Source organism: Neopelma chrysocephalum, unplaced genomic scaffold (assembly GCF_003984885.1).
Source record: "Neopelma chrysocephalum unplaced genomic scaffold, ASM398488v2 Primary Assembly neopelma1_59, whole genome shotgun sequence".
Taxonomy (NCBI): Eukaryota; Metazoa; Chordata; class Aves; order Passeriformes; family Pipridae; genus Neopelma; species Neopelma chrysocephalum.
Window position 1 is genome coordinate 644192 of NW_020897714.1, and position 25397 is coordinate 669588.

General features: G+C 42.4%; 1 protein-coding gene across 2 annotated transcripts in view; it reads left to right on the plus strand.

Moving 5' to 3' along the window:
• Positions 1 to 25397, plus strand: part of HMGA2 (high mobility group AT-hook 2) — a 113260-nt gene that overhangs the window by 71453 nt on the left and 16410 nt on the right. For both annotated transcript variants that reach the window (XM_027680585.1, XM_027680583.1), the window contains one exon: positions 19326 to 19358. In XM_027680585.1, coding sequence (XP_027536386.1) covers positions 19326 to 19358 — 33 coding nt within the window. The remainder of the gene's footprint in view (positions 1 to 19325; positions 19359 to 25397) is intronic.

Below are 25397 nucleotides of genomic sequence, written 5' to 3' on the forward strand. Positions count from 1 at the left end.
AGAAGAAAAGACCCCTTCCAGTCCCTGAGCAGCAGTTCTCTCTAGAGTAGCAGTTCTCTTCTTCTCTTCCATGCAGCAGTTGCTGGCTCTCTGCCAGCACACACGAGGGAGGCCTCCAAGCCCCTCTCGGCCCCTCGTCTCCAAACGAAGGGTCTTTCCGTGGGCTGCGTTACCCCAGACAAAGGTTGCTCCACCACGGTCATATCAACGAAGTACAGAAGCCTTCGTGACAGTCTGGTATCTTCGGGGGATCCAAGCCCCTATGCAGAGCTCCCATGCTCTGACTCAAGATGGCTGCTAGCTTCTCTGAAGCTTAGCAGCAAGGGGAGCCCAAGGTCACCCCCTCCACACACATTTTGTCCTGACTGAGCTCTCAGGACCACTACATTTAGGACTTCCAATTAATAGGAGTCCATCCCCTCCATTTTTTGGAGGGATCTCGAAGTTTGGGAGGAGTTTTGCAGTTCTTACCCCAACAAACTCTGTAGTACTTCAGTTCTCTCTGCTGCTTTTCTCTCTCTCTCTCTCTCTCTCTCTCGGCTCGCAGAAGTTTTTCTGTCAACTTTGCTGCATGTTTTGTTTTGCTGCTTCTTTTATCTCTTGGCTCTGTGCCGCCGCTTTTTCTCCGTCCACTGCTGCTCTGCTGCCGCTCCCAGCATCTCCCACTGCTGCTTACCGGGGAGAAACTCCCCCAGCTCCTAGCCACAGGCACTCAGCCCAGCTTAACACTGTTCCGAGTCCCCGTAACCCCCCAACCGGGGGCTGGGGGGGGGGGGGGCAGAGCCCCAAGGGGCTCCGAGCCCCTTCCTCGTGGCCTCTACAACAACATGGCCACTACCTCTTCAACAACAAGTACCACACCTTCTTTTCCGGTCTAGAGATATGTTTATATTTTGCAGGAGCACTGATTGGGTCAAACCCCAAGGGTCACCACCCCCTGGGGGTTACCACTTTCTTAGTTTCAGGGGGAAAACCTGGTTCAAACCACTACATTTGTCAAGTCCATTTTAGTGTTGAGAGGGAAACACAGTCTGAAAAGTTGTCACAAAGAGAGAAAAATGCTCTTCTTGTGCTAAATTCTGCCCAAGATCTTCCAGAAAGATAGTATAACCTCTTGTAGGCAGTTACAATAACCTCATAAAACTGATAGGAGGTTGATTCTTTGCTCCTGCCAGAACACCAGAACTTGGCTCACTCATCCTTTGCATTTTCAGTTCCCACATGCACGTGAAGTATACATTTTGAAGAAAGAAGGCAATTGATCATGGGAACAGCTTGCTTAGGGGATGTGGTGAATTCTTCAAGACTTGCAGTCTTTAAATCACAATTGGATGTTTTTCTAAAAGATATGCATTACTTCACCCTGAAATTATGATGTTGATGGAAGAATTGCTGGGCAAAGCTCTAAGACTTGTGGAGGAGGTCAGACTAGGTGATGGCAATGGCACCTTCTGGTGTCTGTTGGGTGTATTTGGGGCTTTGTTAATTACTACAACCTAAACACTGTGCCTCAGTTCAGTGTTTTATTCAGTTTGGTGTTACCATAAAGACAATTCACATTGTTGTAGCAGTAGAAATTATCTGAAAGCAAAGCTTCATCCTTTCCAGAGCTGTGTGCTGGCAAGAACTAATTGCCTGGATGGTACAGAGTGGGTGAGGTCAGTGGAGGAAAGAGGATAAGTTGTCCTAGCTGCCCCTTGCCAGTGGAGGACCCCACATAGCCGGGTGCTGTCTGTGAGAACTTCCTAATATGCTCCAAGCAAAATCACCAGGATTAATTCAGTCAGTTTAAATGGTTGGTCTGAGCAAGCCTGGCCACTTTTGTCTGAAGGGATGGGAAGGCATGCCGCAATGCATGCTGATGGCAGAGCTGTGCGAGTGGCAGCTCAAGTTCTCAGCCGGCAGCGGTATTGTCCTCATGTGGGAAAAGCATGCCTGTCTTAAGATTCAGAGCTGGCTCTCAGTTTCCCTCTCCACTGGTCAGTTCCCACCTTGGAGACTGTCTCATCAGGAAAAGATGATTGGGCTTCTCATATTGCGTATCTAGTTATCCTGTGTCATGAGGCCTTTTGTTGCCGTGTTTACACGCACTCAGCCCCTACCTGAATTCCACTGTAGTTGTCTTGACTGTGCCTCCACCACATTGAGCCTGGGTTACAGGCACATCCTTTGGAGAAGGATTTGTTTTATTTACTCATCTAGGAAGCAGAAGTTCACATCTTGCGAGTTGTACTGGCCTTGTTTTTCCTGCTCATTTCTGGCATTACTCTGCCACTACTACAAAAATCTGTTTAACTTTATCAGCTCCCAGCAAGCAATAATTGCATTATCAGCTCTATCAAGTTATCAGTGAACCTGTAAAGCAGGTCTTTTCATGAACCCCTATGCCTTGCAGCCTTAGTGCTTGCAAAGCAGCACAGATGAAAGAGATTACTGGGCCTGGCATCAGTACAGACTTGTGCTGAGACCAGCCTCATTTAGTGCAAGTTCATTACCTGTGGAATTTAAAAAGGATGTTCAGTCTAGCATGTCCAACTTGCAGGAAGCAAACCAAGGCTTGATTTTTAATTCTGTGTAATATCCAAATATTTTGTTTTACAGGAACGGCTAATTTTTGTTTAATCTTTTCAATAGCTACTGAGTCGAAGTCAACTTTAGTACTAAGGAGGCTGAGGTCTTACGTAGTCAGCAGTGATATTCTAGGTTTAAAGGAATGTAATCTGGTCAAATGAAGAGGGAATCTGGTCTCGCATTGGTAGTTTCTGTTGATATGAAGAGGCCGCGTGAGTTTATAGACAGTTATTAACAAAGGAGGCCTGCAAGGAAGATTCAGTGTGGCTTATGGGCCTTCAGTACTTGTCAGATACCTTGAAAAATAAGGATGTAGATGTCAAATGCCACTAATTCCCTTTCTAATTGCTCTTCATTCTCCTTGAGTTTCTTTTGCTACTTTTGATAATTCACTGTAAATAAATGACCTACAAGCAGGATGATGCCCCCACAGACACCTCATACAGCCCCCACAGACCACTCTCTAGCTACAGGCCATTTGGGGGCTGCAGAGTTGACATGGTCTAAACCCTGGGAGCGCAGCAATGTACTGGTGCCCAGACTATTTGTGAGCAGACAAATTCGATGGTTTAATATGTGCTAACCTCCTCTTTGCTTAGGTGATGAGAAAATAAAAGCAGAGCACTCGAGTCAAAGTCAGTGAATGGAATCCATGGACCTGCAGGCCATATTGAAAGCCAAAATTTGTAGGGATTGAGAATGATATGGGTTTCAGGAGTAGAAGCACACAGAGGTGCTCTGTTACAGCAGAGTATAAAACTTTGTTAGCTACTGACAAGGCTGTTTCTGTTGAAATATTGTCAGAAAATTGTGTTTCAGATGAAAAGTTTTGAACTGAAAATACTTGCTCATTTCAGAAGATATTTTCTTCATAGAAAACCCCAAAATGTAACGTTTTAGAGTCCATGCCAAACTAGCGTATCAGTAATGAGTTTTCCTACGAAAAGGTGATTTGTCTCTCCTTCAGTCTGGGGAAGTATCTGTGGAGGTACTTATGGAGCAAGGGGAGGTAGAAGTGCATGTGGATTTTCCAGCTTAACTGAACTGTCCAAGACCTGAATGGAATCCAAATAGTTCAGAGGTGTACCGAGATACATGACATTAACCCACTCACAAGTTTGAGGCAGAGGGGAGGAAGAAGGTACTCACAGAGATGCCACACTCATGTGAACCTTGCAGGCTAACTGTTGAACTGGTGTAAATTGGTCTGAGTCCAGTGACCCGGAGCTATGCAAAGTATGCATTAGGGGGTCGGATGCATTCAAGCGGATCTTGCTTTGTTTGCATTCATTCAGAAATTGTGCCAGTGTACAAAGCCTGACATGAACATATATTTTAGAATTTAAAAATATAAATCTGGCTGATTTTGAATCAGTATTTTTCTTGCTTTGTGTTAGTTATTTATGACACTGGAAAGTACAAATTAGCATGGATCCCAAGGAACTGTTTGATCTAAAATAAAGAAAAATCCTTTAAAGCGGAAATGTTTAAGGGGCTGATTATTATTTATTTTATTTAGCATATAAGGCTTATTTGGATTTGTGTCCTGCCTGTAATTCCTGTGTTTGGAGCAGTGCTGATGGAAAAATGGTATCCAGCATTTTATGAAAGGTGATACTATGTCAACAGATAGGCAATGGGTTAGGACATGTGACAGTAATCTTCCATGGCATTCAGAGCATTCAGACCATATGCTTTAAACCATCAGTAAAATACTTCATGTTCCCCTCCCAGGGACCAAGGGGAAACCAAGGAGGGGAGCTGGGGGCTGCTTTGCAGCCCTCAGCATGGGGGTGCTCTCTAGAATGGAAATGGGCTTGAGGGGGCCAGAGGGGAACTGCAGAATCTTCTCTCGAATGAATGAATGAATGAAGTTCAAATGTGTAAGGAGCTGAATTTGAGATTAGCTCAGTTGGTTAAAACTTGACCCTAATAACGCCAAGGTCATGGGTTCATTCCCCTGTATGGGCCACTCACTTAAGAGTTGGACTTGATGATCCTTGTGGGTCCCTTCCAACTCAGAATACTCTGTGATTCTGTGAATGGACAGGGTGGCAGCTGTGTGGTGTTAGCAGGACCTGGTGGACTCATGTGAGGTTTGCTTGTGAATATTCACTGACTGTTTTTTGGATGGTCTTGTTCCAGCAAAGTCACAGAAATAAATGGTGGAAGCATGGCCATAGGCTATTGTTTCTCATCTTGCTTTCCTGCCCTGTCCTGGTTTTCATCTGCAGGTTGTAAGAACCTTTTAACATGTGTAGTTTAACATGTGTAGTTTGCAGAGGGAATAAAGGCTAAAGAACGTTAAAAAAATATTTTTGTCTTTGGAGGCTAGCATTGGAGAAAGATTATTTTTCAACTCAGTTAAAGCTCATTGTCAAGACATCCCATCTTTACCCACAGCTTCTGCTCAGTGAATGCAGCAGTCGCAGGTACAAACGCAAGTCCCAAAAGTCAAGAGAATAATTTGGGTTCACTTTGGAGTGCACATACAACCTGGGGGATAGTGGGAAGCCCCCTTTGTACCTCTTTGGCTCAGTCTGGAAAACTGAAAGTTCAGACAGGAGGAAGTACCTCAAACCACAAATAAACTGTTCTATCCATTTGAAGGTAATGGGCCAAAACCTGGTATTTTTACTCAGGCAGAACTCTCACTGAACTCGTTGAGCAGTTCATCTGAGAAAGGGCATCAGATCTCTCTCTGGAGTTATATGTTAGGACCAGCATTTCTGAACCTTCCACTGGTAGTGCTCATCTGCCCAAAAAACAGACTACTTGGGAAGGGAGCAACAGCAGAGTCCTGTGTGGAGGCTATAAAATTGTTTATATTCTGTATTAATATTGATTTAGCAATCATAAAATGTTTTAAAATTAAACATTTTTCTGTTTAAATGTTAAACACTGGCATTTCTCCTCATCTTGACTTTTAAATAAGCCTTGAAGGTGACTGTTAGCTGGTTTGCAGTCATTTCTTGCCATCTCTCCTAGATAACTTTTTAGTAGCACAAAAGCTTCCAGGCAGAAGAGGGTACCAAACAGCTAATTATAATTGCAAGGGTTATTTCCAAATCTTCATCATTGATTCTTCCTGTTGAGAGGTGTTCCTCACCATTCAAATTTTCTGACTGGCTGCCCTGGTCATCCAAAGTGTCACCCAGATAGATATTTCTGAGTTCAGCACAGTGTGGAGGGGAGTAACCTACTCAGGCCTCCTTGGAAGCTCAGTGACATCTTCCTTAATTGAGTAAGAAATGACTCAGCATTTTATGAGCATCTCTCAACACAGTCATAATTTTATTAGTATGATGTTTTAAAAGACAGCCCTTGTGCAAGCAACCTCTGAGTCAGTGCCAGCTCTCAGCTCTCTTCTGACAGAAAGACCTTGCCATCAACACTGGCTGCTGAATCTATGTACCTGGGCAGGACTCCCTGAAGGGGGGAAAATTCTTAGCTGGTTTGTGAGAGTCCTTTTATCTGGAAAAGGGAATGGTGACTTTATGCCTCTTTGCATTTCTTCTTGGGCAGGAGAAGCAAACTAAGCTCATACAAGTTTGGATAGCTTTGGATCTGCTTGTGCCAGTGCTACATCTGCAGCTTAGACTTGCTGGCATAGCAGCAGCTTTCAGTCTTGTCCCTACACCATGACAGAAGAATCTGCATTACCCTTGGCACTGTGTAACACGGAGCTCCCCGGCGGCAGGATGGCTTTGTGCTGGCCATGGCAGCGCAGCTCCCTGGCATGCATGGGGCTGGACAGTTAATTCAGGGAAGCTGGTGATGAGTGTACTCCTATGCTGCACCTCATTCGTGCAGCCAGCCAAAAAGAAAGTTCCCTTTAAACCAGCCAGTAATACTCAGTGCCCTGCCTTAGCAGTCTCCAGTGCTGCAGCTTGAAGGAAAGATATGTCTTGAAACACCGTCATACAACAAATTGCTTCAAGGCATTCCTCCCAGCAGTGAATTCTCTGGAATGTGTTCTCTCAGCTGAGAAGAGGCAAACTGTGCAAGAAAGTTCCCACAGTCACACTTCCTCCTGAGCCATGGAGCGAGATTTTGACAGACCTCCACAAATAAAGCCATTTTTAGAGATATTTCTGCCTTCAGTCCAGTTGCCTCATGCTCACCATTTGGTATGTTTCTGGGTGGCAGGGTGGTCTCCTTGGGAGAAACAATGGGCTGTTGTGGACAACCCTCTCCCCCCATTATTTCAAGCAGCACACATTTCCTGACACGAGCTTGAGGGGGTGTAACATGCAGCCTCACCGCTCACTGCCCCAGCTGCAGCTCCTCAAAGCAGGTACTCTGCTATGCATTGCAGGGCATGACTCTTCCCCACCAGTGTAAGCTTGGAAGGAGAAAACAAAACAGACAAAGATAAGTTTGAAGTGGTGGGAAGAAGGGTACTAAAGCTGAATGGACTCCATGTGGTATAGAAAATGGATCAGAAATGTGCAGGATTGCAGCTTCCTTCTAACAGGTCTCCTCCTTCCTGCGCAACCTCATGGCTGTGCTGAGAACGCTAAGGCAATAAAATTGCTAGAGTTTGTATTGGTGGTCACCTCAAAATGCCCCTCCGGGGGAAAAAATGCTGAAAGGCTGAAGTTTATTTTGGGGCTATTTGCTACAGCTATTGTGAACGTGCCAAGGCTTGCAAGCATCTAAGTGGGGGCAGCTTTCCTTCCACTGCCCATGGTCCGAAAATACTGCATTCTCACACTCAATGAATAAAAGGGTAAATGGAAGACATCCAAGTGCCTGCAGAAAGCATGCTCAAGCATCCTGTATTCCTTCAGGGAAATAAATCCTCTGGCCGCATCCGCCACCTCATTCTTCAGTGCTGTTTGCCAAGCAAGAAAGGATGCACTCAGACATCAGCCCTGCTGCAAAGGAGGGCTGGCCAAGCAGGAGTAGACTGATGAAACAGCTGAGTCACTCCCATACTCCTGTGGGGGTAACAGGGAGAGCTGCCTGTGAGGCACACATCTTTCAGCAGTGACTTGTTTTGTCTTCTCACTCTTGATCACTAATGACCATGAAAAGCTAGTGAGAGACCAACCAGGACACCCGTTTCTCTCTCATGCTTTCAGGGATCCAAATATTTTGGAATAATGAAATAAATGTTGTCAGTCCAAAATAATAACACTTTACAAAGTGGAAATGTAAATTTCTGCAATATTCCTGAATAGCAGGTGCTATTTCCTTAGGTATTGTTTCTGACCTATAGGAGAATTGATATTATGAACTGACTAAGGAAAATTATTATGATATCAAGCTCCATCGATTAAAGTAAAACAATGAGAGCATAGTAAACTGAGTAAAGTAACAAGCAAGAGAAGGCTTGGATTTTGTGTGTTTGTTGCTGGGTTTTTTTCTAATGCTGTAGGCAATGAATCTGGCTAAGAGCAGAAACACTCCTTTTACAGAAAAAGCAGCAGGAGAAAGGAAATAGGAGAAAATGTTAAACATTAAGTTCAATTGCTTTTGAGGGTGTAAGCACATAATACGTAATAATTCATAGCATTAGTATTATTAAATTAAAAAATAGCTGGGTAACAAGTTAAATAATACTTGTATGTGTCCAGCAAAGCAGACAAATGCTCACTCAAGCTTCTAATGTGGTCAGGAACAAACACGCCTGTGTTTCTGCTAACTAGATTTTTCTTTGAAAATAGGACAATCTGTTACTGTCAGTCAAAACTCACAATTGTGTTTTTGATTTCCTATAAAGGAGACAAACTATTAGGTTTACTGGTCTACGCTTCATGTATCTCATTTGAGTGAAATCCTCTGACATTTTCTTATGTACGTAATACTGTTTCCTCAAGTGCATTCAAAACCAACACCTACCTAAAGCAAAGACTGATAACTGATTTTAAATTGCAGCATATTCCTACATATATATATCTTTATAGCTGGAAAACACATAATATATTGGCTCACCCTGTAGAACGTCTAAGATTTGTTTTCTTCAAGTGCCCGTGGCTATCAGATTATATAGGCTAACTGAGAAACAAAGTAAACACCTAGCTGCTATGCTGAGATTCCCTTTTATTTCTGATTCACTTAGGAAAAATACCTTTTCATGGTACTCAAGAAAGGTGTTGCTTTTCAGATGAGATGTAAAATCAAGGCCTTGACCACTTGTGATCATCAGAGTTCCCATGGCACTTTTCAAAAGAGTTGGGGTTTTGAGCCTGGTGTACTAGCTAAATTCAAGTCTGGATAGTTACATCCTTCCTCCCCTGCCACATACACTGGATACGCTATTCTTCACCTCATGCCCCAACTGTATGTAACACTGTCTTGTGCTGTTAAAGCTGCTGTCAGCCCTCATCCCAGAAAGGGCTGAATTGCAGGGCAGTGTGGAACAGATCCCTTTAAAAGGTTCCCATGTCACTTCAAGTGATCTACAGAGATGGAAAGGATATTCCGATATAAGATTACATATTTAAATATTGTGATTGCTTTTAGTTATATGATATTTATTTCTAAACTTTTCATACAAAAAGTATGGCCACAATACAGCCATCTTGTGTGCTTTGGTGGACAAAAAGAAATATGAACAATGTATTTCTGTTTTTCCTCTCAGTTCCTTCCACATAATGGGCAGTGCAGAGACCTTGTTCCCATTTGTGCATAAGCAGAGAAGGTGGTGTAAATTTGGTCCCCTTCTTGCCTGCCATCTCTCCTTGCCACTTTCATTCCTCCATCTTCTCCCTTTGGATCTTTCCCACTGTGCAACCCAACCAAAACTTCCTGGCATTGTTCCCTACTAGCCTAAGATTTCCAGAAGCACCTAGGTGTACACACACTGACGCAAGTTGTTTCCCCACCCCTCCTCCAAATGCTGTCCTTCCTTCGCTGCTGGCGTCCTTGTTGGCCACAGGGTTTGCCTGGGAGGGCAGTGGGCTCACAGCAACCTGTGGTGTCCGTGGGGCTTGCCTAAAGGCACACCCTTAAGGCTCCCGTCTCAAGAGAAAGCCTTGCTTGAGATTAGGCAGTCATGGCCATAGAATGTGGGGCGTTTAGGTGCCTGGGAGCCACTACCAGCAGGAAGACCTTGCTCTGCACCATCACCCTTACCTGTTAATATCTAAAGTAGCAGAGTATCCTTGGCCACATTGCTGCCAATGCTAAAATGATCATGCAGCTGCTTTTGAGCAGTCTGGTGCTGATCTCACCAAGGCACATTGTGTTCAGCTGTGACTCAAGTTTCTGTCTACCCAGGGTACCTAATTCCCAGAAAAGGTATACCTCTCTGTGCCAACTACAGCACCATTTGGAGACCAGCTCTCCTCCTCCTTCTTTCATCCAGCAAGCCGCTTTCACCTCTTCTGCCATGACCACCTAGCCACAGAAACTACCAACTCGTATATTTTTGACATGTCCCAAGCCACAGAGGTTCCAAGCACAATAAAATGTAACTAATTGGGAGATGGAAGCATTTACCTCTACCAGAGTAGACTCTGGAACTGGTTTGAACCAAGGGCAGAATTTAGCCAAGGACAGGATTTAGCTGGGTTTTTTTGCAGCATGAAAAATCAGGTTTTGTCACTTCAGCAACAGAAGCAACAGAATATGGAAGAGTTTTCAGGAAGTGAGATGAAATATCCATCAGTCCTATTCTCTGAAATAACCTGCATTTGGTAAAATCTTTACAAGCCCTGCCTAGCAACCCTAACATTTGAAAGCAGGCTACTTTCCAAGAGGCCGATGGAGCTCTGTGAGCAAGGAAACCACTTTAAGCTGTACCAGGGAGTGGGGCTGTAGTAGGGTGCTCCAGGCACTGCATTCTTGATCTGGTATCCTGTTTCAATACTATTATGAAAAATCTGCAGGAGATTTGCATGCATACCTTACACACATAACCTTTGATGTTCACATTGTTAGATCTAAGCAACAAGTAGGATCTTTAGCTTCCAAAAAGGGTATGTAACTTCCAAAAGGGTATTAAGTAACTATAACTAGACAGTCAGGTAGTTGTCCTGTAAAATTATGGTCACATTCTTCTCTCCTAGACTGGGCTAAATTCAGAGTCTGTCCAGGGACATAAATAGAACAACTTCAAAATTACACCAGGATTATCAAGAACAGAATGAGTATGAACTGAGCTCAGTATTTAACATGCCAGACACCAGAATGATCCCAAAATATATCAAGCTAGGAAGTGGATTAATTACAACAACTCACCACCAAGCCCCTGGTATATTTCAAGTACGTAGAAAATGTATTTCTGTTTTGGACACTGACTTCTTTGTGAAACTATGCCAGAATATCAGCAGTCTCTGGCTGGACTCTGACAGACAATCTTAGCAGCATCAGTGTCCTGGAGGCAGTAATAATTATCAAATCTATTCAATAGAGAGACAGAAATCAGACATCTGTATATCCCAGACATAGAAAAACATCCCCAGCCAGCCATGTGGCTACCAGTGGATCTGCTCAGACAAAGAAGTTCAAGAGAAGTGCCTCAGGCCAGATCCTCAGCTGCAGAAAATCGGCCAGGCACAGTCGATTGGCCTTCCTTCACTGTGTGCCTTTTCTTTGGAGAAAAACCCTGCCCAGCCGTCACAGGGCAATGAGAGGTCACGGAGGCAATGGATTGGGTTGGATGGGAAGAGGAAGCTCCTGCAGGAGCTTAGGACCGCCCTTGGGGCTGACCACATAAGCTCTGTACAACGTGCTTTATTTATATCCCTGAAGGGGTAGAAACGACTGTGCCAAAAGGCTGCCTATATCCCTTGTATCCTTGCCCCAGTTTGTGCAGATGAGGGGACAGATAGCTCTTCCTAACAATGTCTAGAGCTGTGTCTCTGCTCAGTGAGCTGAATAGTGCCTGAACACAGACAGTGTCAAGCACTGCCCTACAGTTTTCTGTGCCACGCAGCTGGGAGCATTCTTTCCTTCACCATCTTGTCCTCTGCCACGTAACAGGTGTTGTTAAGGAAGTAGCACAACCCAGGGCTCTTTCTTCTAGGCAATCTGGAAGACATGGCCCCATGCAGTGGGAGGAAAGGTGGTATGGATGCAAGCCGGACTGAGGTCCTGGACTGGATTGTTTTCTCCTATTGGTGAAGTCTGAAGGTTTTCTATGCAGATCACAGTCTCCTGCACCTGCCTTACTTAGTGCCCACTCTGATGCTGTCCTCCTCTGGTTGAGATGTGCCTCATTAAAACATGAAGTGCAAATCTCTGGAGGCAGCATCTCTTATAGCATGCAGCTAAACTGAAGAAACATGCCACAGGCTGACTCTGGGAATTACCCAAGGGAGGACACAGCTTGAACCTCACTACCTTCAAGGTAGCTCGAATGGCTGCCTTTCCAGGGTGATGAAGGTGCCTAAGGGCCAAGGGAAAGTGCATACTGTATTTGCACCAGTATCCTCCTTCAGGGGCTCTTATGAAGAAGTGCAGGTCTGGGCTGTGGCATGGCCATTGCAGCAGCACTGTGGTGGAGATGGAGAAGGTTAGGGTTAGAGTTGCCACCTGATACTGCTGCGACACTGCTGTAATCCCAGTGTTGCCCAGAGGAGCAGTTTACCCCTTGTTTTCCATCACTGCCACTTCAGTTCTTTGTCCATTCCTGCCTCTAAGCTTGGGCCAGTTGTTGGCAGAAGCTTTCATAGGCCTGGAAATGAAGCTGATTACTTGTATATAAGGCTTCATTGTGGAAAATGGGATGTGCATGTTTTCAAATTTCTAAGTTACTGAAGGACACTGTTACCAAATGAGTGAAGGTTTTTGTGACCTTAAAATGAGGCGAAGAATGAACATAGGAGATCAGAAAGATAAATGTTACCTGACAATAGTTACATTTCGAGCAAAATCACTGAAGTTCAGAGTTCACTTTCCAAACAGCAGCAAATTTGCAGCAGATTGCCTTGTTTGGGACTTCAGTGTGCCATTTACTCTGTTGCCTTACTGGAGACCAGTGCAAAGGTCAGGGGGATTCCAAAGCTCCTGGCAGTCAGGTCCAGAGATGATTCCACTGATCAGCTCTGACCAGCTCCATGCAGCCACCATCAGTGCTTCTGTTGAGAATGGCCTCTGCAGCAGGAACTGCCCTGGGTTTTCAGTCCATATGGCAGGAGGTGCCTGATCAAGGAGAGAAGACTCTAAAACGAAAGTTGGAACCAGATGGTAATGTGATACAGTGCTTTCCACCTCTAGGTCATCAATTCGAATCTAGCGTGTTTAGTTGTGACCAGAAATCATTTCCACATGGGCCAAGAGAAATGCATGATGAACACAGGAGTTGCTGTATCCAAACAGAGAAGATAGTCTGGAGATAAATAGCACAATAGTCATTTGTCTGGAGAGGTCTGCAAGGTATAAAGATAAGTAGTTTCTGATCACTGTATTCCTGAATAATGAGGGCTTAGTTTCTTTGCGAATAACTTGTAATTTATTTCTGTCTACTAAAATGTAGGGCTTTTTCTTTACACTATAGCTAAGAATAACTGAAAACTCCCCTTAGGCTTTCTCAGTAGTCGACAGACTATATGTAAGGAGTTATAAATAGACAGACACATATGACGTTTGCCAGACAAAAGAGCCAGCTCATGTTTCCTTACATGTATATCTAAAAAACCCTCAATGCTGAACTATGTACTAGAATTATTCTGAAAGGCAGAAAATGTTTCTTAATATTTTAGCAGAAAATGCACAGGATGCCAAACTAAACTTAAGCCAAATGCATCAGGAAACCTTATCAAATACATGATGGATGATAATGAAGAAACAGAGGAACCCAATAGTGCAGAGGTGACTCTGAACACAAGCAGTCAGCAACAGCAGATCCTCCTGCTGACAAAATGTATTGATTTTAGCTCAGTACACCAATTTAAACTTTGCTTGTAGTATTGAACCACAGATACAAGGCTCATTAAATGGCTATTTCATAAGCTGCATTACCCTAAATATTTTATAGAAATGTAACCAATACTGGCTGAAACATTATAAGAATTAATAAAAATCTATCAAGAGCACTGAACTGATAGCTACTGTGCTCTGAGTTTTGATTATATCCTTGATAAGCTCAGCAGAATATTGTTGTGCTTGAACTAACAGTTCAGCTAGCAGATGAATAAAAATGATGGGTTTTCCCTTCCCATTCTAATCATTAAATTTGTACTTATGAAGATCTGTAATGGTGGGAGGAAGGTTGGGTCAAAGCAACTGAAAAGTAATGGATTATATGAGCATAAAAGAAAACAGAATTTGATTCTTTAATAAATTCCTTTCACTGTTTTATTCCTCTCAGAACATAAAACCATTGCAAATGTAGCAATTCACAAATGATTTGTAGTGAAGGTAGGTTTCTGCAAACGAAATGTATGAAATCCTAACCCTGATGAAATCAGCTGCTTGACTTCCATCGAATATATACATACCTAACTGGATATATGTGCCTTTGCCTGAATTTTCAGACTACCAAAAGAGTTATTTGAAGTAGTGTGTTTTGAATTTGCCAATTAAAATATAAAATTTTGTTACGAGTCAAATGACTATTAAAACTCACTTTGCATACTTGGAAGACTCTCATGCTTTCTGCTCTCCTCAACAAATGGAATAGAAATACTCTTTACTATCAACTAATTGGTGCAGCTCCTGACATGCTGCAGGGTTTTCCAACATCTGTCAAGGAAGGTCAGTTTAAAAGCTAATAAATATTTTTTTAATGACCTGACATTGTATTTGGTATTCCAAACTCAGAGGATTGCCAAGTGGGATAGGAAATAAAGAATAGTTCCATAGATTTTGCCAGAATTCTCCACAGATTACTATTAGCCTCATTTATGGGACTGCACGGAGAACTGTGAAATATCCTTTGAACTCTAAGGGCCAGATGGTTTTGCTGTTAGATTCTAATGACCCACAGCAGTGTGCATACACAGACATCACAGTTACCAGTTGACTGCAAACATGTGACGGAGGCAGGAGAATTCATGACCCGTGCTTCCAAAACACAAGCTAGTCCTGCTTTGCCAGAATGGACTTCCCCCATCACTATTGATGCGATAAAGAAGCATTTCTGCTACTGCCTCAAAAGGGAAATAATTTCTAAAGCAAGCCATGAGCATACCTTGACCTGAGGAGCAAATGGCAGGCTCATCATCCCATGCAATCTGGGGTGGATTCCTGCTGATGATCAAGAAGCTGCAAGTGGATTTGCTTGAAGGCGAGGGTTCTCTGGTGGGCTGTGTGGGCCCTTGGTCCCAGGGCTGTATCACTCTGATGGAAGAGGGAGAAAAAGGCTGGACTCAAACCAATTAAAGCTGTAGGGCAAAATGGTAGTTACTCTGCTCTCATATGGAACTGCTTGTAAGACATGATTTATTTTGGATTGCATTGGTTTCAACGGATATAATATGAACTTGCTGATTTTTCGAAGATGTGTAGACAAAAAGACTAAATATGGTTTTACTCATCTTTTAATTTAGAACTACAAGTGTTTGAGTGACCTATGAAATTATTTTAATGATCTCTGAGCTGTCAACACTATAAATGTCATCTTAACTGAATAGTAGTTTACACCATGGTCATTTAGTCTCACCAGCAGAGCTACCTCCATGGAAATGTCATGTCTGTGTCAGGCTGCTGGAAAAAAACAGAGAGTCACTGTTGCCAAGAAGCATCAGTCAGACATTTTCATAATACTTAGTTTGAAGAGGAAGACAGAAATACAAAATCTAGGATCACTGCGAGTGTGCATCTTGCCCTTGGAGCTTCAGGCACAGCAGTCAGAGGATGATTTGCATTCAAACCAGTGCTTTTATCTCTGATCATTGAAAATATGTTCCAGCATTGCTCATAGTAGTTGAAATAGACTTACCCATATCCTACCCTTTTCCTTCCTTAGCTTTCTAATATTATGAAAAGTCACAGGATAAGAGGACTCCAGTGAATGAGAAGTGTGACAAATTGAATTTGATACAACTTTTGGCCACTGGTACAAGATGAATATTAATATATCACATGATATACATTTTCTCGTATAGAAGGCAAAGAAATTGTTTGACCAGTGACAGTATAGGCTGTAAGGATGCATCTAAGATAGTGACAAAGAGTAAAGTAACAGAATTTGAAAATAAAAAAAAAATGAGGGATGTGGTGACAAAGGAGGAGTGGAAGAAGTGTCTTCTAGAAGATAGACAGTTGGACTTTGAAAATCCAAAACTTACAGCAAAGATAAAACAATCAAAAACTTCGTATACATTCCTTTTCAGGAGTTTTGTGGGTTTTTTCTGTTCAAAGTTAGGAATATTAGCCTGAAGTTCTAAATTGATACCTTTTGCCTTAGCTCACATACTTAATATTTAAAACCTGGCAAAAGAAATATTTCTGTATTTTGGATTTGTTCTTGCATGATGGATATTTGAAGACCTGGTCATAGGATTTTTCCAACACTGTCACTTTTCTTTATGTCTCATGTAGATTTAAGAAAGATACTTAATGTTGACTTCGTAAAATACCCTGAAGTTTGCTTTCAAGTGTATGGAACTTCAGCTGATATACATGCAATGTACAACGGCTGTTTTTCAAACCTAGGATAAAAATGAAATGTGAAAGTGCTGTGTTGCATGAACCTATCCTTACTTAAGATCACTGACATTAGTGAGAGAGCCTCTGACAGAGTAGAAATTCTGCCATGTTACTCTGCAGGCTCCTGGCAGGGAGAATACAGAATAGTTCAGAGCTCTCGTGTCTTGTGTACAACTTTATTTTGCTCCAGAGCACCTCTTTAAAGTCTCTTGTCCGTGGGTATTTTATGGTTCCAGTCTTCTCAATAACCAAGGCAGATTCTCTTTCTTTCCAGTTACTTGAATATGCAGTTGCAACACGCTTGTAAATCAGAGGTGTTTCTTTTGAAGCTCCAAAAAGATAACTCAGTGAACACAAAGTTTAGTGAGTTGAGGCATTAGTATCCATAGTGTGTCAAAAAGGTTCCAAAGGCATCACATCCACAACAGTTAAAGAAATGAGAGAGGTGCTTTTGAAATTTCTTGTTACTCCTCTACACCTCAGTTCTTCTGGGCATGGTGACCTAAGTAAGCATGCAGTCCTCACAGGACTGGACCTTTCTGGATTTATTTGTCCAGCTAGCTCTCCCACACAGCCAGGCTGAAGCAGGAAAAGCAATGCCCCTGAAAACTGGCCCTTGCAGTGATTCAGCTGCCACAAGCCATAGCCCTCAGTATGACATGAGTGGGCGTGGCTCCTATCGTGTCAGTGGTGTGTGCCACTAATACCAGCAGAGACTAAGCCCTGCTTCTGAGTTTGCATAGCTGAGCTTCTTCCATTTAAGGGAGAAAGTATATCACATACTGAACTCCAGATCCCAAATCCAGTGGAAACCTAGTTGGCAGTAAGCAAGCACTGCCAAGGAGCAGTATGATAGCAAAGTCTTGAATGACTAAGATTCTTGCAAGCCTTGATCAGTATGAGACAGTTTCCAACTGGGCAAAGTACAATATTTTCCCTCTGCTTTTTATGAATGGCTGGATAGGACTGTGCTGGAGTCAGAGTCCCCTGTTTAAGCCATTCACAAAAATAACAAAACAAAACAAACACACACAAAAACCTTTCTAGGTCCAGTCCAGAGCCACTGGGTGCCAGAGGCTGGAAAAACATGCTGGCAGCTCAAGCCCCAGCTATCACTGAAAGTATTCAAGGGGCTTTTTGGTGGTCTGAAAAGTATGAACTGCTATATAGAAGGGCAGCTGGTAGAATTACTGTGACACATACTAGGCAGAAAGCCAGAGCTGGCCTTGTTTCAGACATTGTCTTTCCTCTCATTGAAGTGTCAGGACAGGACCTAATTCATGGAAAATTTGGTGAGTTGGCAGCTCTTTCAGAAGATTTCATTGAGCCACAGTGTGTGAGAGTCACATGAATGTAGAGTGCATGGCCAAAAATATATGGGGATTTCTGAGTAGGAGAAAACAGTCAGCCTCTAAAAATGTCTGCGGATTTCATGTGATTTGGGAGTAAACACATGTACAGGTGTAATCAGCAGGCAAAAAAAAGAAAATAAGGTGGAAAAGCACTAGTGGCAGATTACAGAAGAGCTCAGTAAGTTCCTTAATTATGAGAGATCCTTTGAAACAAATAATTCCTTAGCCCAAGGGCAGCAAATACCCATCAAGTTCAGGGCTTGCAGTCCACCTGGAGAAGCCATCAATAAAGCGTGTCCCTTGATAATACTTGCTCCATTACAAGGGAGTTTAATGTAAAAAAAAAGGGTCCACCCTGAAGTTTAAAGACAGACCCAGCCGTCACGTAATTTTTTTTCTCATATTTATTTGAGAGCAGAATTTGGAGTCTGAGGCACAGATACAAAAATATAACAGCACTAGGATTCTGCTGAGTTAGAAAATAAACAAAGCATCTCTTGTTAAAATGGGACACTTGTGATGGGCAGTCTGAATTGAATCAGTTACATTTAATTTACATTTTCATTGATCCTTCCCACTGAAATATTGCTCTGAAAGGCCAGTTACATTAAACTGCTTATTCGGAAATATTCCAGTTATTTCCTACTACACTGTCATGAAAATTAGGTTTTTGGCCATGCAGAGGGACAGCATATTGGCTTCTGCCCAAGCAAGGCACTGAAATCATGGCTGGGATTGGGATAAAGCAGGAAGGAAGGGAAGGAAGAAAATCGTTGAGTGCGATTCATAGACTTTGAAAACAGTGCAGGAAAGGGGGGTAGGCAGGAGATTTGCCCCTCTGAAGTAAGAAAAGCTCTTTTGTTCTTTCTGTGTCAGGATTTCATCCTTCGTCTGTGGTTTTATTGTTCCATGCTGCTCCTAGCACCCACAAGCATCATCACATCATGTGGGTAGTGGTGGTGGATTTTAAGCATGTCTGTATTTGTTCCTTAATTGGTACTCCTCCTCCCCCAGATGGGGATGAAGCTCACTGGTACCTTGGTGGGTCTTCTGACTCATGTGAGGACCATGTTTCCCTGTCCTGGGTGGGAGCAGCCAGGAGGAAGACTTGCTGAGGAACCACTGGGGCACCAGGTCCTACATAGGCAGGTGGATACACCCAACCTGCCTGAGGATGGGCATCCCCAAAATCACATCAGTAGGCTCATGAGGGTCAGCACATGAGCATCACCTTCATGCAGCTGAAGGTCTGAAACCAGAGCTTCCAAGGGCTGGAACCACTGCCCACCCCAGCCTCCTGGTTTTGGCAGGGATGGCTTTGGTCATGTGGAAAGCCATGGCTCAGGAATGGAGCTATGTGTCCTTCAGCTCTCTGTCCAAGCTGCGCCCCAGCTGTGCTCATGATCAAGAGGGAGGGCTTCCCCACAGCAGGACACTCCACTCATGGCTGAGAGAGTGTCATAAGAGAGAACAACATCAGTGTAGACAACAAAATACAGTTATAAAATCAGGCCACTCCCATGGTCTGGTAAGTTAATGCAGCAAAGGAAATCTAGCAGTACCATAGAAGAACTGAAAGATGTAACACGCTAAATTAGACTTCATTTTGGTTTTAATGATACAAACTTAACATACTCCTCTTTTTCCACCATAATCTGATCCACCATAATCTGAACTACTTCAGAGCAAGATAGGTGTAGGAGAGGCTGTGTGTGAGAGCTGGGTATGTACATCTCCCCACTTCTGAATGTGGGCTTTGCTTGTGTTTTATTTCTATTTTTCCTAGCATTTGTGAAATCACAGTTAAGTGCTCTCAGGGAATTTTGTTTCTCACTGTGCTTTTGTTTTACTTTTCAGCCTCAACAAGTGGTTCAAAAGAAGCCTGGTCAGGTAAGAAAAGCTAATTTAAATTCTTTAGACTAAGTGAAATAGCTTCTTAGTATTTCAGCTGGTCTCCTTTACTGTAAAGAAAGAAGGGAAATACATCAATCGTATGAGCTAGGGGAAAGCTGTTGGCTTGCTAGGCACAACCATCAGAGCAATTCACGTGATGGCCCTTGGGAAAAAGAAGGGGAAACAGTGGATGGTGCTTGTTTAGAATTGTCCTCTTTCTGCATGTCTCACCTTGCAATGGTAATGCAGACACAAGTGCACACCTCCATGGTGCGAGTCCAGCATGTGATAGATATCTCTGTGTATCCTGAACATAGGTAACTGGGGACTGCATTACTGCAAGGAGGGGCATATGCATAAAACCAGTCTCCCCATGGGTCTAAAGATTCCCTAAATCCACAAAATAAAATAGACTGAACTTTGTATCTAGAGTGGATCTGTCATAAAGACTAACACATTTGAATTTTTTTAATTGGATGGTATTATTCTTCTTTAACACTCTGGACAGATGCAAGTGACAAGGTGAAACCAGTCAAACACTGCAGTTACAATCATCTTCATTTTCTTGTCCCAGTCTGCCCTGTGTTAAAAACCCCAAGAACCGAACTCTAGCACTCTGTTATATGTGCACCAGCAGAAAAGCCTATGGGCATGAGAGCAAGTCCATCCCTGGGTCTCCAGAGTCCATGGGCTGTGCTGCTGTATCTCCATGTAGATGGATGATTGCTGAGTCAGGAGCATAAAGGGTCCATAGCTTTTCTGGAAAGAGGTCTGCTTTCAGAAGGGAATAATACTTTCACTTTTCCACCTTATGGTTTTAATACATTATTGTACAGTGTATATTGTTGTAATATCCACTGTAATCTGAATTAGGATCTGTTACATAAGAAACAGAAAACATCCTAACCATAAGTTGAAGGGGTAAAATGATGTAATTCTCCAAAGCATGTGTGGGAATCAGGTTTCTACAAAAGAAATCAAGACAGTCTCAGCAGTGCGAATCCATGCACAGGTTAGTGTCTCTGAACGGTGGACATAACAGAGAGAGTGAATGTAGTAGTACTTTCAAGTAAGGTCAGTTTTACAAGGACAGGTAATGTCTTTTATTGGGCCAGCTTATGCAAGAAACACAGTGTAAGTTCTGAGGGACTTACTGTGTATAACCTTCTGACTACACCACACAACTCAAAACACAAGTTGTTCTAATAAAAGATATTTCCCCTCCCTGGTCTCGCTTATATCCTTCAAATGTTATGGCTGCAATCAGGCTGTTCCTCTTACAACATGATAGTAAATCTGCCAGTGCACAAAGCCAGCTATCTCCTCTGTGGCACCTGAGAGACTCAGAGGCTTAAACCCTGCTGCGCAGAGGAGGCCAAATCCAGGAGGCAAAGACTCCTGGGAGGCTGTTTGTGTTGCCTTTTCTTCTAGTACATATCACTGGTGTCAGCAGGAAGAAGGGATCTAGAGTTGGTGGCTCTGCCTGAAGCCTAGCCTGGCAGAAACCATTGCTGCCGATGGCCTGTGTGGTGCCACCAGGTCTACAAGATCCCTGGGCACTTACTCCTGCAAGTTTTGTTTGAACAATAATCGTGCAAGCCTGAGTGCAAGACAGTAAGAAATGCCAGAGACTGAGGCTGGGCTGGGGTGTAGGAGGACAAAGAGGGGACCTGGACTCTGTCATCTGGTAGGAGAACAAAGTAATGACAGATTTAATTGGTGGCAAAGTGATGTAGGCACTTGAACCAAAGCACCAGTGTTCCCTGTATGAATTTTCTTGTCCTTCTGCTGAAGCAGTGATTCTGGTGGGGATGCTGTAGTGTGTTTCAACGAGGATGCCACCGCTCCTGCAGCAGTGCCTTGGCAGCATCTCTGTGGGCAGAGACAGAAAGAGAGAGAGAGAAAAGAAAGTCCTTTGACATTCCCATTAATAATGGAAGTGTTTGTGCAGAAAGCAAGGAGGCACAGAAGAATACATGAAAAGAGAGAGAAGGCTGTTTGCAACTCTCCAGTTGTCACAACTGAGTAGTGAAATAACACTTTTTAAATTATTTGTAAGCCATGTCTTTACACAAAGAACATTTCTTTTTTTTTTAATCCTTGGCCTGAAGGATGTTCAGTGAAATCATTGACATGTCTTTAACCCTTCCTGGTTTCAATAGACCCTGCTCCCATGCTTATGGTAGCAAAGTATTGCAGCTTTGCTGGTATAGGTGCATGACAGAGAACAAAAATTATTATTGTGACCAAATGCCCATGACAGTGTCATCCTGAGGCTGAAAGAAGGAGAGGTAAAACAGTGTAATTCCTGAGATGATCAGGAACTTCATGCTGCTGGGTTTCACTCAAGTCTTGTTGCCTTTCTCTGATTTCTTTTTATACTACTGAATTTCCCTTTAAAGTAGGGAGGTTCAAACTGAGAATTAACAACAAGAACATGAGCTAATGCAGGCTTCCTAATCTGACCTGTCTGAGGAAATAGTGATAAATTGTGTAAACATGGGGACTACATGGAAGTTCATGGAGGATAATGTAAATCTTATACTACATTCAGAGGAATCTCTTCCTTTTCCATCTGTTTCCTTCAAAATATCCTCCCAGATGCCTTTACCATGTGGCAGTCTGGATTAAGTTAGGAATGTATCCTGTCTTCATCGCTGGGGACTGTAAGAGGTTACAGTCAAAAACTGCTGTGTGATGGTAAGCCTCCCTTGGTAAAAGTGGCAGAAACTCTTGGTCAGGATTCATCCCAAGTGCTCTCATGTGCTTTGAGTTGTAGGTGTATTCTCAAAGATTTCTATGAGCGTTAGTGTACATCACCATTACTCTTGTTATTGCTGCTAGCATCTATGTCTCTTGGGCTTGTGTAATTTTTTTTAAAATACAGAAGCAGAAGGACCAGATAAAACTCTCATTTTATGAAAAACAGCTCTGTTCCTATAACCATTTCCCAGATTTTAAGCACCATGCAGGGCTCCACCATGCTCTAAATCTCTTTATGGATATCTGCTGTCCAGTTTGGGGCCATACAGATACCTGTATAAAGGTTTGCAATATCTTTAAAACATTCCCGGAGCTCTCAGAATTAACCACCACACAGACAGTAAATAGCACCAGTAAAATCCACTAGAAATCTACACACCCATATAATTAATACAAACCTTTGAATACTGTGGTCTACACACATCTTTGTGGTGATCACTGATGCATACTCTCACACTTACTTGGGTAAATGAAGAAAAAATAGCCAGACAGACTGCATGACATTGGTAGATTTAGCACTTTCACATAAATATTTGCCTAAATCTCAAAACAAGACTCTTTGAAATCTTCCCTGTCCCCAAAGAACATAGAGCCAGATTTTACAATCATGATGTAGTAATATTCTTATCAAGGTGTGAAAATAAACAGTCCAAGTAGAAATTTCTCCATTTCCTCATTTTTAGGCAATTTGTAGCAGCTGTAGACTCAGCCATATGGGGGAGTTGCACTCTTAAGTAATATAAAGGAAATAGATATTTTTATGAAAACATAATTGAAGCTATCAAAGTTTTCTGGAGACAAGATATGTTTTATTTTTATAATTTCTGGAGAGAAGAAATACTGTGCATGTAGAACAGCCCTTTAAAAATCTTATAATCTCTTTCAGAGATCTATTAAAATCTCAGATCCTCACAGATCCTTCATATCTGATTCCGAAAGACAGCGTACCAGGTCAGCAGGACAGTGTATAGATCAGAAAAAAGATTGTATCAGTTAGAAAAGTACACATAAAGTGTACATAGAAAAGCGTGCACAAAAAAGCGTACGCCAAAACAACACATAAAGTATACTTTTCTACCTAATGCAAAATATAGTAGATGCTTTTAAAACAACATCAGAAAAAAATCAAATCCCAAAAAGAATAAACATTTAGAAGTGTTATTTTGTATAGGAAAGAAGATGCAGATTTGCTATATTTTTTCCTGTTACTCATTTCTCAATCTTGGTATCAATAAAGTTATGCATGTTAATTAGTCATAATATGTATACACCTCAAATTGCACCCATCACATATGTCTACTCAATGTAGGACACAGTAAATGCTGAAAGCATCAGACAGACTCTGCAGCCTAGGAGCTACATCTGTGATTCACACATTCATATGCAGCCCAAAAGTCATAGACTTTGTGAGCAGAGCTGAGCCTGGTACCCATGATGGTTGTGTGGCAGATCCAGCGTGCTGGGATACCCTGGCGAGTAGGCCTAGGGTTCAAATACTTCATCACCTCTCTTCGCCATGCAATAATTCTGCACTTGGACAAGCTTCAGGTGTTCTGTTACATGCTAGCCACCACACGTGAATTTAGCCTTTTCCCTTCTCGGAAATCTCAGACAGATATGTGGTAGAAATACTCCAGAGACGCACTTCCATAGGTTGAAAAGAAGCTTCCAGTGTCACTGACAGGATGGTAAAGAAAGGTGCACCCAAGAAAGGTGCACATACACATCCAAGAGAGTGAGTGCCACTGTCCAAGGCCACCCTGTGTCCTGCCAAGCCAGGAGTACTGCAGCTTTACTCTGCTGAGTCTAGACTGTAGAAATATTGCGAAACCTCTGCCCTGGAAATTGACCTAGTGCCCTGGGGTTTCATTGCCCTTCCCACTGCATCCATCAAGCTGTATTGTGTGTTGTGGACTTTTTTTGTATCTACTGATACAGAGAGTCAGAAAGTTCCCAGGGGAACTCCTGAAATTCAGATCCCAGAGGGGTAAAACTTTTTTTTCCAATAGTACATGGAATTTTGTACTTTAGCATAAGATAAGTGCATATGTGTTATATAGGCCATTCCAGAACATCATCTGAAAGTTACCATTTTTTTATTAATGCTTTTTTTTTTTTTTTAAAGTAAATATTGAATGTTTTCCCCAAGGCAGCACTAGGGGCCATCTTATATGTACTGGAGGTTCTTGGTACCATGTGAACAGAGGCTGAGCAAGTGTATGTTGTGGAGCATGGGAAATCAGAAAAACCTCTTGCTTTCTTCATGGATGCAGTAAATGGAATCTCATGGAGGGTACTGGGCTTTACATCCTTGCCTTCTTTCTCTTTTCAAGGCAAAATGGTGGCAACTGCATGATGTGACTTCAAAAGGAAGACATATTCAATCTTCTTTTTTTATAATCAGTTTATTATGACAGGGAGAGACTGAATAATTTCTCTGATGTCTTTTAAAAAAAGGAGCAGGTTTTTGGAATAAAACAAAAAAGAATCTGGGGGAAAATATAGAAGATGCAATTACGAGTTCTATGAACAGATGGAGCACTAACCTGGGCTAAAGAATGAGGCCTAGAAAGGGAGGTCACATATTTCTGACAGCAAATATTTTCTTATTTATATGACATAACTTCTGAATAGAGTCTGAATAATGTAATTCAATGAGGCTACGCATAAATACACAAATCATTGTAAGACTCATGTACCCAAGGCTGTAAGTATTTATGATTGTCATTTATTACATAGCTATGATAGAGTAACATTTTAGAGATGGCTGCATCCAGAAATTTGGCTGTAAATAAATTTTAAAAATTGAGATATTATAAAACCAGAAGAAAAGGAAGAAAAGGGAAATAATACCCTTCAGAACAGGAATATATTCAAATATTCAGTCACTTTTAAAGAGTCAAAAATTGGAAATAATGCAGTGATCTGAAGAGGTAGGTTACTGCTCTATAAGGCAAATTTTTTTGGATTTTAATAGTTTATTGATAGTGGGTAGGTACACGGTGACCTCTCTGTTCTGGGACGACAAAGACTTTGCCACCAAATATAGTGTCACGCAATGAACACTGTAGCCATAGGATCATTACCAAAAAGTCAATTTTATAAAAGTCACCTTTATAAAAATTTGGTGGTAGAAGGCTAGAGGAGGAAAGGGTAAGCTAAAACACTTCCCTAAGCCAGCAAGGCTCCTCTTTACCCTCTCCCCACCTCTTCCTTCCCCCCTCCTTGCTTGTGGAAGGAGCCCAAGATGGGCAGGTGATGTGTATGGACAGG